At 45.8% G+C, this 12,977-nt stretch overlaps 1 protein-coding gene across 1 annotated transcript in view; it reads right to left on the bottom strand.

Moving 5' to 3' along the window:
• Nucleotides 1–601: 601 nt before the first annotated feature.
• The window catches only part of CADPS2 (Ca++-dependent secretion activator 2), a gene marked incomplete at its 5' end in the record, with an annotated part of 168,979 nt that continues 156,603 nt past the window's right edge, over nucleotides 602–12,977 (bottom strand). The window contains 2 exons of the mRNA XM_009076477.1: nucleotides 602–1,931; nucleotides 3,661–3,765. Coding sequence (XP_009074725.1) covers nucleotides 1,752–1,931; nucleotides 3,661–3,765 — 285 coding nt within the window. The remainder of the gene's footprint in view (nucleotides 1,932–3,660; nucleotides 3,766–12,977) is intronic.

Genomic DNA, 12,977 nt, shown 5'->3' with positions numbered 1-12,977 from the left:
ATTTCTGGTTTGTATTGGCTGATGGGAGGGAGAGACTGCAAAACCTGTCAGAAAACTTAGCCTAACAGAGAATCACAGAATGGTTTGGGTTGGAAGGGCCCTTACAGATTGCTCAGTTCCAACATCCCTGCAATGGGCAGGGACACCTTCCACTCAGAGCCCCATCCAACCTGTCCTGGAACACTTCCAGGGCTGGGGCATCCATGACTTCTCTGGGCAACCAGTTCTGGTGTGTTTCCATTATACATGTTTTCAATCAAACTGTCCTGTTTTTAATTTCAGCTTGGGGTCTGTCCCTGTCCTGTGCGTGTAAGTGCTGCTGCAGTTGGCTGCTTTGGGAGAAGGTAAAATACAAACTAAGGTCTTTGGGAGGAAGGTAAGTGTCAGGCAAGACTGATAGCCATGTAACAACAAGGGCTGTACCAGAGCAGAGCATCAATCGGATGTCCAGGGACAAATCAATGCAGATAACAGTGGAAACAACTGCAGAGGTGACAGCAGAAATGCCCTTGTACCTGGGGAACAGAGAGTGTGCTCCCACCCTGACCTTGGGGAGCAAATCAGAAAACCATCTTCTTAATTAATAAACTAAAAACACCCATGAGAAAAGAAAATGCCTTTATTCTGAGAGGTGGGGGCTCTTACATCGCAGCTTGTTTTTGTTTTGTTTTCTAAGGCAGACATAAAAAGACTCCATAATTTATTATTAGGACATCTGAATAGTTATTTATTGAGAAGCCACAGTTCTCACACTTTTACAACTGTCGGCTTGTATAAGGCAAAAAAAGCAAGATGGATCACTATTTTACACAGAAAGTAAAAGCTCTGGAGGAGGGACTGATGGACATGCAGTTACTGGTCAAAATGCAATGTACATGACATATAAAAACCATTGTGAAACAGAGGAATTGTAAATTATGGTTACAATCTACCGAAATAAATATTCAATATATTATTATAAACACATTTGTATAGTCTAAGATTGTAATTAAAGTTGTCTTTGTACATACACGGTTATTTGAAATTTAAACAAAAATGTAACATTTAGAGGAGCAAACGTCAACATAAAACAACTGCTTTGGACTTGTAATGTGGCATGATATATCCATAATGATAGGATTAATCTGGTGTGGCAATTAGAATGACTAATCCTTTGGGATGTAGCCTCTATGGAGTTAACTGCGTATGGAAGGGAAGAGCCTGGTACATTAACAAGGATGCAGAATGATTCAAACGGCTGTCTGGGTTTGTTTGTTTTCTGGTTTTTAAATGAACAGAGAGAACAAAAAAAAAATCATTTGTAATTGCCTGGTTCTTCTTTTAAAAACAAAGCTGTTTTTTTTTTTATTAATTTTAAGCAGTTGGCATCCACAGAAGAGAAACAAAGAAATGAAAGGACTCGAGTCACTCATCTTCACAACAATTTACCATCAATGTATATACAGTACATTAATGAAGCATTGTTTAAACTTTAATAACAGGGACACACCTAGCATGTTTTCTATGTAGTTTTTCCATTAACAGTATTAAACAATGGTGCTCCATATTGCTTATGAACATATAGATATGAAATTAGGAAACCGATGAATCGAAGAGAGGTGCTAATCTTATTACCACACAGCTAACATGGCATTTGTATTGGTAAACTTCTCATGGGCATTTAGAGCTGACATAAAAATTCCTAATGTGGCTAACTGAGTTACAGACGAGGTACATGCACGGATACCAGGCGACCCCCAGGGCCAGCTTCCCTAGTCGTCCTCCTCATCCTCCTCATCGCTGTCCTTCATGGTGATGCCCTGGAGCCCTCCGCCCTCGCTGACGGACGCCGTGGCCTCCTCTACCGTCAGCCGGTTCCGGATGGTCTCGTAGGTTTTGCTGTTCAAGGTGGAGTCCAGCACGCCTTGCAATCGGAAATCCCGGTATGTTTTCTAAAGCAGGGAGAGGCACGGAACAAGGAGGAGACAGGGAGAGGTCAGGGCTGACACCATCTCCCCTGCTTTGCTGCAAGGGTCAGACGGTGCCCCCACGATGGGGGTTTGGGGCCACTAAAGGAAGAGGCTGGGATGCCAGGGAAATCCTGACCCTAGGGGCATTCTGTGTCACCCCAGGCAGCACAGAGGCCACAGGGGCATCTCTGCTGGCCACTGCTTTGCCGTGGCAGAGGTCCCTTTGAGGTACCTGGGGCAGCAAATGACACCTCTTCAACTCCAGCCCGTTGGTGGCCGCAGGCTGAGGCAAAGCAGGGACGTGCAGGGCTGCTCAGGGGAGCTCTGCATAGGGTAGGCTGGGGCCTAAAAACACATCCAAGCAACTGCTCCAACTAGCTTCCCTGGCTCCTGGATGTGTCCATGCTGCCTGTAATGTCAGTTCTTTCTCTTCATGCAGCAGAATGCTTATCGCCCCTACCCGCAGACGTGATTACACGTTCCTGGAATGCTCCGTATTAAACAATCCTACCTACAGTACTGGGATTAAATAAAGTCCAGGATACTGGAGGAAATGATTGATGTATAAATATAAGCATATGGCACATGTTTCTTAAATCTCTCTTTCTTCACCTCAAACTGGAGCTGAATTTCCACGGTTAGCCATATTTCCCGTGTTATTACGATGAACATCTCTCATTTGGATTTATGTTTAAAAACCTCTCCACTCTGTGAGGTAAAACTCTGGTGGTGTTGTTCATTTAATTCTGCTCTGTGCTCTTTGTGGAAACTATTTACTGTTCTGCTATTTCAGAAAGTCCTTGAGTTTGTTGTAGCTGTTTCTGAATGTAATATTGGTATAAATAAAGCACAGGGAAAAAGCTTTCCTCAGCTAGCTGACAAGTAGAAATAATTTGTCTGTGCCTGTTGTTTTCAGTTATGAAAAGCACATTTAATACATTTCAGTTTTAATTTATTCATGCCTTCAATGTGTTCACTGCACACAAGACCATAAACATTATAAAATACTAGACCAAAAAGCATTAGATAGAACCTAAAATGATCAAAAATATATTTACCCCCTTCTGTGATCTTATTATTTCATGTAAACCACTGTGATTTCACACTGAAATAATTATCATTAGTCCAAGGCATGCACACACACACATATACACATACACGTGCACTTAAGGAAAAAAATGCTACTTTCAGGGTATGTTATCTCACCTTTGTGATCTCTATGAGTTGATTATATACACCCATTGTAAAGGAAACAACTTCAATTAACTATGAGAACAATCTCATTTGCATTCTGACAATAATCAGAAGCCACAGCTGAGCTTAAATGTTTAAACTTCTGGGTTGATTTAACCCATTTTAACACTGGAGTTCATTAGTGTGATCAATGAGTTTGTCCACAAAAAGGCTAATTTTGGTGCAGTTACTGTACAGGTAGGGTCAAATATAGCAAGAGAGTTTCCATTATTTTTATGCCAGCAATTACTTTGTTCTCATTTGCACACCTGTATTTTGCATATCTATACATTTCAAGTTCCTGTTTGTCCTCTGCTACATGCCATAGACACAGCTATGTTAATTCTTGTAAGAATTTTAATGGATGCCTTAATTTATTTGCTGATGAGTTTGCCTAAGAGAACATGCCATGCATGCAGGCACACACACATGCTCCTCCCCACAGCAAGGTAGTGTTGAAAACACATTGGGTGATTACCTTTACTATCCTAATGAGAGTTTTCAGTTGGTAGATGTGGAGCTGCAGGTCCATGCGGTCTGTCAGCCAGGTGCAGACAACATTCATCGAGCTGGTGTACCATTGCTGCAAGAGAGACAGGATTTCTCCAGCAACCACGTCAGGGCTGTGTGTGGTGTCCTGACTGACACAGGCTGCCCCCAGCACACCTTACACCAACCCTTCCCACCAGCCAGCCTGCTCATGGGGTACCACAGGCTTACAGGGGAGGCAGGCATCTGCTTTTGCAAAAAGCTCCATGCACGAGCTTTTAATTTAATAACAATAACAACAACAAACTTATTAGGAGGGTAACGGCCACCAGTGATGCCACAAGGTTCTGTGAGCTGACTGTGCTGGCACTTGCGTTTGGCCCAAGCCGTGTTTTAACCTCCTTCCCCCCACTCAGTCCTGCTTTTAAGTGTGTCAGTCCCACACTTAGGCTACTTACCATCTTCAAGTTCAATCTTAAACAGCCATGGAGCGAGTCTGGTTCCCTGAGGGTGAGTGGAGGGGAGGCTGCTGCAGGGCTGGAGTGAGGATGCTGGTGTAAGCACCTAGGGGTGCCTGCCCAGGCTGTGCGGGAAATGCTTTGGTTTCACCCTCACCATTATAAACGATGGAAAAGCAGCAAAGAAATGAGCTTGCTTCAAGCTGCTGAACTCACAGGGCCCCTCCAGGGGCTGAAATTCTGCTGCTTGTCTGTGAAAAAGGCTCGCAGCAGTGTGGCAGCAGCCTGCCAGCCCCGCGGCGCGCGGAGTCTCCGGTGGGCTGTGGATCAGCGCCCTGCTCACGCAGGGCTGACATGGCACGTCTGACGCCACACAGACGAGCAGAGAGCCCTCGAGAGGAGCAAAAGCAGGGGCTGGGCGGGGGGGGGGGAATCACAAAACCCTCCCCAGGGGGCTCAGCACAAGGGTTGGTTACAAAGTGGCTGCATGCAGAAATCCATCGCACCTCTGTATGCACAGTCGCACCCTTCTCGTGATCTCGTACACACAGAGATCAAAACTTACACTACGAACCAGCTGCAATTAATTTAGAACCAGTTAAAAATACTAAAAAAACCCCACTAGGCCAGTTCATGAAAATGCTGATTGAGCACCATTCCGGTTAGTCTGGGATGCAGCACTCTCCCAACGAGCCTGAAACCTTGTATCAGTCCAACTCAGGTACTATTGCCTTCCTCACTGCACCTTTGGGGGGGGACTCTGGCACAGAAACACGTCCTTTTCCCACTGTCTGTGGAAGCTGCTGGCACAGCAGGTGAATGGAGACAAATGATCATTTTCTAATTGCAAAACTAAGGCTGGTGACTTGTTACCCTCCACCCCTCAACACTGGCACACAGAAGCTGGCGTGATGCTCACCAAACAAATGAGTCTAAGCTAAACCAGCCCAGCATGACAGAAATCTGGGCTCAATGCATTTCACTGAATTATTATGGTGACATACCCAGAACCTGCCACCCTCCACCAGGAGCAGAGAGCAGAGGTTAGTCATGCTGCATAGAGAAGGGCTTCCCCCCTGACTTCTATGGAGATGTTCCCATGTTTCTATTTCTACACTACACCTTCATAAAATGAAGGAAATAAAGAGATGGAAGAGCCACCAAAGAAATGGCACATGGTGACGTCTTGCCCAATGCTTACACCTTGTGCAACTTGTGGCAGAGATTCTGCTGACCCTTCATCTCTGGGATGGAAAGCTGGGAAGAGCTCTAAGAAATTAATGATGATAGGCAAGCAGGAGCTCTCACCACAACTGAAGTCACGCTCAGATACCATCAGCTGACAGGTGAGGTCAGACTGGGGTTGAACCATGAATGAGCACTCTAGTTAGCTGGTGTGGACCTGACCAGCATAGGAGACATGAAGGTCTGGTGAGGCTTCATACATTCCAATCCCTCTAGTCTGAGATGTCAGAGCACCCCCAGATATCCTTGTGTGCCTCAACCTAGGACAGCCAGCAGTCAGCTGGTGGTGGGGTGGCACAAAGAGCTGCCCCTGGGGGATCTGCCTGTGCTCCTTTGAGATGCTGTGGGCCCACGTGGGCAAAACAGAGAGAAATCGTTAACGTTCACAATGTTACTTCTCTGCAATCAGCATGCCTAACTGAGTCATGCTCTGGGGTGACATTAGCTGTGATCCCAGAGCTGTGCCAGGTCACCCGAACGCCTCCTTCCACCACCTCTTTAAATTAAAACCCGCAGAGGAACCGAGCGACCGTATGTTACACATACACGCCCTCTCCCTTCCACTGCCGCCGCTCGTCTCCCACAGCGATCTGCCGGGTGTTTGTGTCACCTCTACATGAGATGAGAAGTCCCTGGCGGGGGCAGGTCCTGCCATTTCTGTCTGTCCCGCGCCACACACGCCTACACGGCTGTAAGGATCCCAAACAGAAATCATAACCTCTGCCTGGAGGTCATTGGCAAGGTGACTCTGCTGCTACGAGACCTTCGGAGTAAGCAAAATGAAACATTTTTCCGTGTTTCTGGTAGGCACTTCAACTCACTCGATTCTGGGGAGACACAAACTCCTCTAAGCCAGCTCTGAATCGCACCCCTCTCCTCTCGAGCACTGGCTGACAAGAGCTCAGCCAGGCGTATTGCTCGGCTGCATGAAAGGAGCTCTCTCTCTTTCTCAAAGCCAAGTTACTCCAAAGACTTTCTTCTGCTTTATGAAAAAAAGACAAAGTCTAATTCATTGATCTTGATACACAAAACCGTCACGTCACTTCATAGAGCACACACCAACTGCTGAATTTAAGCCCTGCATATTCATAAAAATAAGTTAGTCCATAAATTAAATGTTCCCTTTAGCTATCACTAGTGTTGATGTGCTATAAGACGCACAAGCCCTCTGATTCATGACTAACCTACCAAAGAAGATAACATTTGCATATGATTATATTATTAAAAAAACAACAACAAAGCCAAATGCTCCAAAACAGAAACGTGATCATCTCAGACAAAAGAGCACGGAGTGGTCCTGTCAGGACACTGGCCACCTCATTCTCCCTGGGGGATCTCCTGTTCCCCCTAGGGCAGTGGGGTGCGTGCTGGGGACTCAGGGTTCCTTGGGGCTCCAGCTCCAGCCTTGAGACTTGTCCCCATAGACAAGGCACAGAGGTCACGGCCCAAATACTGAACTCTGGGGCCTTGCCATGAGGCTGCAACACAATTCAGGCACATTTCTGGAGTCCCAACACAGTTGTGGCATGGGCACACTGAGGTAAATGACAATTCTGAAGTAAATGACAATATATATATTTTCTGAAAACTCCTTACACCTAGTTGTAAAGAATGAATAGACCTCGTTGATGCTCTAGGCCCATGGACCAAGCCCCACATACAACTCGCTGCGGCACACACACAATACTGGTGCTAGTTGGCATCCCTGTCACCCAGAGGACAATATCCACTCAGTCTGGGGGCACAGGGTGAGGAAAGGCTGTGGTATCCCAGTGGATACCACACATCCACCGTGATGTCAGCAGGGAAAGGAGCAGGACTCCTGCAGAGGCAAGCCACAGCCCCCACTGCCTTCTGCTGCACACCATGACCTGGCTCACAGCAGAAGAAATGCAAACAGATGCTCTTTGGGTGCTCTCAAAGCCCAGTCACAGTAAGCAGATACAGTATTTCCACAGCCAGGAATTCAATCCCTCTTTCAGGTTAGTTTACCTGTTCTCCATCTGTCTTTCACAGCAATCCTTGTTGTTAGGTACTAGCCTGGGTGGATGAGGTGGGCCATGGACTGGCTGGGATACTTCTGAACAAGTGTTAGAGGAGCTGGAGTATGCCAAGGCATGGGCTTCCATGGCTGCCCATCCAACACCCCAAGCAGTAAGTTCAAGCAATAAGTTTCCTTGTTCCCCCCCCTTTTTTTTTTGAATGCAAAAGCATGATCAATAAGTTGCTGAAATAGCAAGTTTGTCTCTGAATACATAAATTTCCAAAATTGACATGAATAAATCTGCAAGTAACACACTGAGTGTGGCACATTTTATCAAAGCCCAGCCCTGTGCTGGGTTCCTGTGCTTTCCGGGAGGTGGTGTCATTACACATAGCCAGGAACATCTGCAAACCCCCGTCTTCTTTGGTGTGAGCTGAATGGAAGCATGACCTCCTGTTCCTTGCCATGAACCTTGAGTTCACACTCATATTTTACATGTTACAGGAAGCCACAGCTCACCCCAGGGGCGCTGCAAACAGAATCTCGTAAGCCAGATGCAACACTGCTTCTTAAGGCACCTGAAGGAGCTGTATTCTTCATTCAAAAGCTTACATACTAGTAGCTTAAGGTCACTTCAGCTTTTGTAAAGAGTGGGACAAAACCAGGAATGCTTATAGGGCTGGGTTGTCAGCAGGGTAGCAGAGGGATTACAAGGAACCTGTGACTCTGCCTCTTTCTGCCTTTACTGGTAGTTTTTTTGTGTGTGAACAAGTGCCATACAACAGATTGAGGCTGGTATAAAGGCCTGGGACTGTGCAAGAGCACCCCGCTGAGCCTCAGCTGTGCTTGCAATTAGCAATAGGCATGAAATGATTATTGTTGTGGTGGCTGATGGCAATCTGAAGTGACAAGTTTTATGGGGGAAGTTGTAGTAGGGATGTTCAGCAAGTTTCTGCAAACCATTAATCGAAGGCTGCAGCACAGTTTAGTCAAAGCTATTTTATGTCATTCCAAAGGTCTCACAAGGATGCTGAAAGAATATTTTTCTGCTCTCAGTGCCTTGGAATGGAGTTTTTCTAGGTCAGGGATTCTTTACTGCCCTATTTAGTGTCAAAAATACCCATTTGCCTCAAATTAGCAGAAAGCTTGTAGTTAAGGGCTAGAGATTAGGCATACAAAATTACTCAGCAGGTGACTGCTGGGTGGATTTGGGGGTTGAGAAGTCTTTAAAACTGACTACAAGACATTATATACTTCTGACAAAAGAACATAGTAATCCTACCTGCTTGCTTTAACCACTGTTGTTTGTCCATTATTATGTGCTTTAATGCTCATAAGAGCAAAACTACTGGTGATACTACTCAATTACCATAGTAACTCTCCCCTATGACCTCTCATTTCAGTACTCTCTTTCCAACCAGAACCAATCCAAGCAGGGCAAATCTATTTAAAACTGCGACACGCACTGCACAAGGAGGCTCCGAACGCCGGCTGGCTCCCTCTCTTTGTCTGGGACATAGACTTGTTTTGAAATGCTGAAAGGCAGCTTTGAAATGAACCCTTGAATTCAAGGTGTTTCAAAGATGAGGGACTGGATGCTGGGTGGCTGCCTCCACAGCATCCCCGAGCCAGCCAGCACGGAGCGAGGGGACCACAGAGGTGGGAAGGGAGAGGGGAAAGAGATGGCTGTGAGTCTTATTTCCCAAAGAAAAACTGAACCTGCTTTCAGGCAACAGCCCTCTCTCAAAGCAACTCGATCAGCCAGGGAAAAAAAGGAATTAAAAAATTACCAACTCTTTGTTTCTGGTGTTTTTGTCCCCATCCAATGGGCCAGAAGCTCAGCTGGTGGAAGGCACAGCAGGGCTGTGCTGATTTACAACTGCTGACAGTAGGTGACAGCCAACAGAGCCATGTCCATCCCCATCCTGGGCAGCTCTGAGATCAAATTGGCTATTCGGCGTTGTCACATGCATTCATGGCAGCCACCTCCCCTTGGCAGGTGTCGTCACCACAGGGAAGGTAAGGATGCAGCCACAGCAGCTCAGGGCTGTGAGTCTGGGGACCAGCCCTATGCACACAGCTGCCAGTGTTGTGGGAAGACTTGCTTGGAGAATAGCAGCAGGAGCTCTTTGGGTGCAGTCTGTCTGCCCAGGGCACTGTGCTCCTGCCTTCACTCACGGTGTGCCCTGTATGCACATGCAGCCAGGTTTGTACACTGAAGCTGGCTGCAACCCTGTAACCCAAAGCCCAGGCTGCACAACTGCAGTCATGGAAAGTTCATTCTTGTCCCTTCAGTCTTCTGTGGCCACCAAAGTGTTCCTCTCCACCTTTCCACAATGTTTCTTCTGCTGTTGATCCCAGGCAGTTGTTGCATTTCCAAAAACTTGGTAAAGATGGTAAGCACAAAGCAGAGAGTCTCATGGCCAATGCAGTTTTCTGCTCTTGTCTATTGGAAATATAGAGATGTTCCCAGCAAGCTTGAATGTACATGGCAGCATACATGAGTCCAGTTGAAGAGCCTCCTCTGAAGGCCAGCTCTGCTGGGATGCTGCATGTGGATGAGCAGTGGTGGGGTGGAGTGTGCCTCTTGCCCTGCTCCAGCCAGTGCTAACAAGGTCTTGGCTGCCAGAGCTGAGCCCTGGCTATTTCCCAGGACGTTCTAGAAATCCAGGTTTTTGTCTTGCTGCAGAAGAAAATGTGCCATGCTGACCCAAAGCCACGAGAGTCAGGGAAGAGCAGGGACAGAGCCTTGTTGACACAAGTGTGTCTGAACCACTGGAATTAAGATACATGGTGGTGGCCCCAGAGGAGATGTAGCAGAGGTGAGGTGGGTGAAGAGCCACTGGCCCTCAGATCCACATACCATTCTGGTCCCCAGTGTCCATGAGGGGACAAGGAGCCACCTTCTGCCAGATGATGAAGGAAGAGGCACATCTCTCCCCAGCAAGCATACATTTTCTGGATGGCAAGTGGAGACCTGTCCATGCAGCAAATGTCATTCCATGTGTTCATCAGCCTTCCTTCCCACTACTCAACAAAATCCATCCTCTGTGTCAGGTATCACTCCACGTTGCCCTGCTGATGGGCTCCCCCTGCCCTGCCCTTCACCGGGTACCAAAGAGCTAACCAAAGGCAACTCAGCATTTGGAGCAATAAAACCTCCTCCAGCACAGAGGGCCAAACCTGCAGCAGGTTCAGGGCTGAACCCCCAGGCAAAGAGCATCTGGCTCAGTCATGTCCCGGCTGCAGCCACAGGTGGCATCAATAATAACCCAGTGACTCTTTCGATTTACACCTGCCAAGGATTTGGCCCATTCCCCCAAGCCAGGCAGGGGCCAAGGCTCAGGGGACTGAGTACAGCGTTGCCATGAGTGCTTGGGTTTTCCAGAAGCAGAGAAATCAGTGTGACATTGCCCATGTTACAGAAATGAAGTTTAGTGGCTGCAGCACTAAGAGCACAGAGCTCGCCATAAAATAAGCAATGAGTTAATATCGCAGGCATTGATCAGCTAGTCTTACAATTAATGCTACCAATAAAAAAAAAAAGCTCCCCCTTTTTATTCAACAGAATAAGAAATTAAACACTTGTGGGCTCATTCTAAAGAATGAATGAAATTGAATAAGCTACCTAGCACTTGAGATTCCCAGCGAGTGCTTGAATAGAGCAAACCTCCTGAGTTGAATGGATTGCCTTTTGGGACCAATTTGTCTCTTTTCACTCTTTATTCCTCCTTTTTTGCTGACAGATGTACAAAGGCGGAACTGCGCTGTGCAGCTTAGCTACATGCACCCACAGCAGCTGTCACTTTTGTCGAGCAAGTTAATCAAGCAAATGCCACCATATCCCACTTTCTATAAGGAACAACATGTTATAGACAGTAGTCTTGGGAGACGGGGAGGGAGGGAGAGAGACTTTATTTTAACTTTGAGTAGCTGGTATTTTTTTTTCTCCTCTGTGTGTAAAAAAAAAAAAAAAAAAAAGAAGAAAAAAAGAAGCAGCCAAACCTGGTAGCACAAGCTGACACTTTTGTTTTCTCGTAGAACAAATATTTAATATGATTTTAACTCTAATTTGTACTAGAAGGAGAGCTGTCCGGTTTTAATTAAATTTAACGGACTTAGGGGAAAGCGGTTAAAAAAGAAATAGAAGCTTTTTGTTTGCGTTAACGCTTGTTGATAATAATATATTGATTGTCAATTGCTAAGCCCAAAAGATTAGTGTAGTAAATACTATTATCTGAATGCCACAAGTGAAGTGCTAGCTTCCCGTCCCTGCTTTTCCCTTTGTGAGGCACTTTGAATCACTGATTGTTATTTATACATTTTCTTTGATAAAACCAACTTGTGTGGCTGATTTTTTTTTTCAAACCCTGCCTCATTAAGTGCATAATAGCATTTACGTGTGGGGCTTTCTGCTTTTTAGCCTTTCAAGCTTAAGCTTATATTCCTCTCTCACGACCATGTTTCAAAACTTGGGATGTTCACAAACAATTGGATACACACCAATATTGTATATATCAGATGCTCTCTTGCTATTGCCAAAGACTAGAAAATAACAGAACATTATCCACAGAGAGTAAATAAATAGTTATCGTCCTGCTACGCCGCTGCACACCAGATAATAATGCTGTCCGGTCATTATGCAGCTTTTCTGTTGCACATAATTCTTTAAGTTAGGCATGCAAAAGCCAACATCAAAAGTAGGTCTGTCGGTGTAGCTCTACAGAGCACACGACGGCAGAGCACCGCGAGGGCTTCGGGCAGCTCTTAGTTTGCTATTAGAAAGGTAATTCCCCCCCCAGATCCACACCCTTTGGAAAGTATCTTTCAGAAAATAAATCTAAGTTTTGGTACCAGATTGCAGTGTGCTAATTTAACTTCTCTGCAGGGTCTTTGGCTTGATATGCTCAGGAACAGCGCGCACGAACCGGCAGCGCTTGGGATTCCTGATCCCTTCGCCAAACTGTGGACTCTCTGCTTGCACCTCACCCTCCATCAGCCCTGCTCAGCAGGGCTCTGGGTGAGTGCTCCTGACTGGAGGCAACATGACCTTCTTTTTCAGGATTAAATCTCTTTATGAAACTCTACATTAAATTCTACAGATCTAGTAAAGTGCTAGTGACTTAATAAAAATCCCCTGAAACCTCAGGGTCTTTTTTGTTTAAATAAAATTTATTACTTTATTCTACCAAAGCCTCGTGAATCTGTCTGGAGTCTCTCAGGTCACACTAGCCCTGAGCTATTACTGAAGTAAATGGCTGCACTTTTTTTTCCCATGGGATTTTTTTGTACCTCTATAATGTATATTTGTGCCACACTGCAAGTACACACAGCGTGTTCTTCAACATCCACCCCAGTGCTGGGATTTCTGGATGCCTTTTACTCTATTTTATATTCCCTAATTATGAAATTTCATTCTCATTGACAACACAGCTATATGAGGAAGTTACAAAGTCAAAGGGACTTGATATTAAAATGATTCGTATTATTATTTAATAAAGTCACAACGTTGCATAATAAGGTTAAGCTGTTAGCCAGAGCAACTCATCATCTGTCTAGGATGTAAATGGCATCACTGAATTACATTATTTCCCCCCCCCCCTTCCTTGAAATAAACCC

This window comes from Acanthisitta chloris, unplaced genomic scaffold, assembly GCF_000695815.1.
Source record: "Acanthisitta chloris isolate BGI_N310 unplaced genomic scaffold, ASM69581v1 scaffold1356, whole genome shotgun sequence".
Classification (NCBI taxonomy): Eukaryota; Metazoa; Chordata; class Aves; order Passeriformes; family Acanthisittidae; genus Acanthisitta; species Acanthisitta chloris.
Note: the sequence above shows the minus strand (reverse complement) of the source record. Positions and strands in the feature narration are given on the sequence as shown.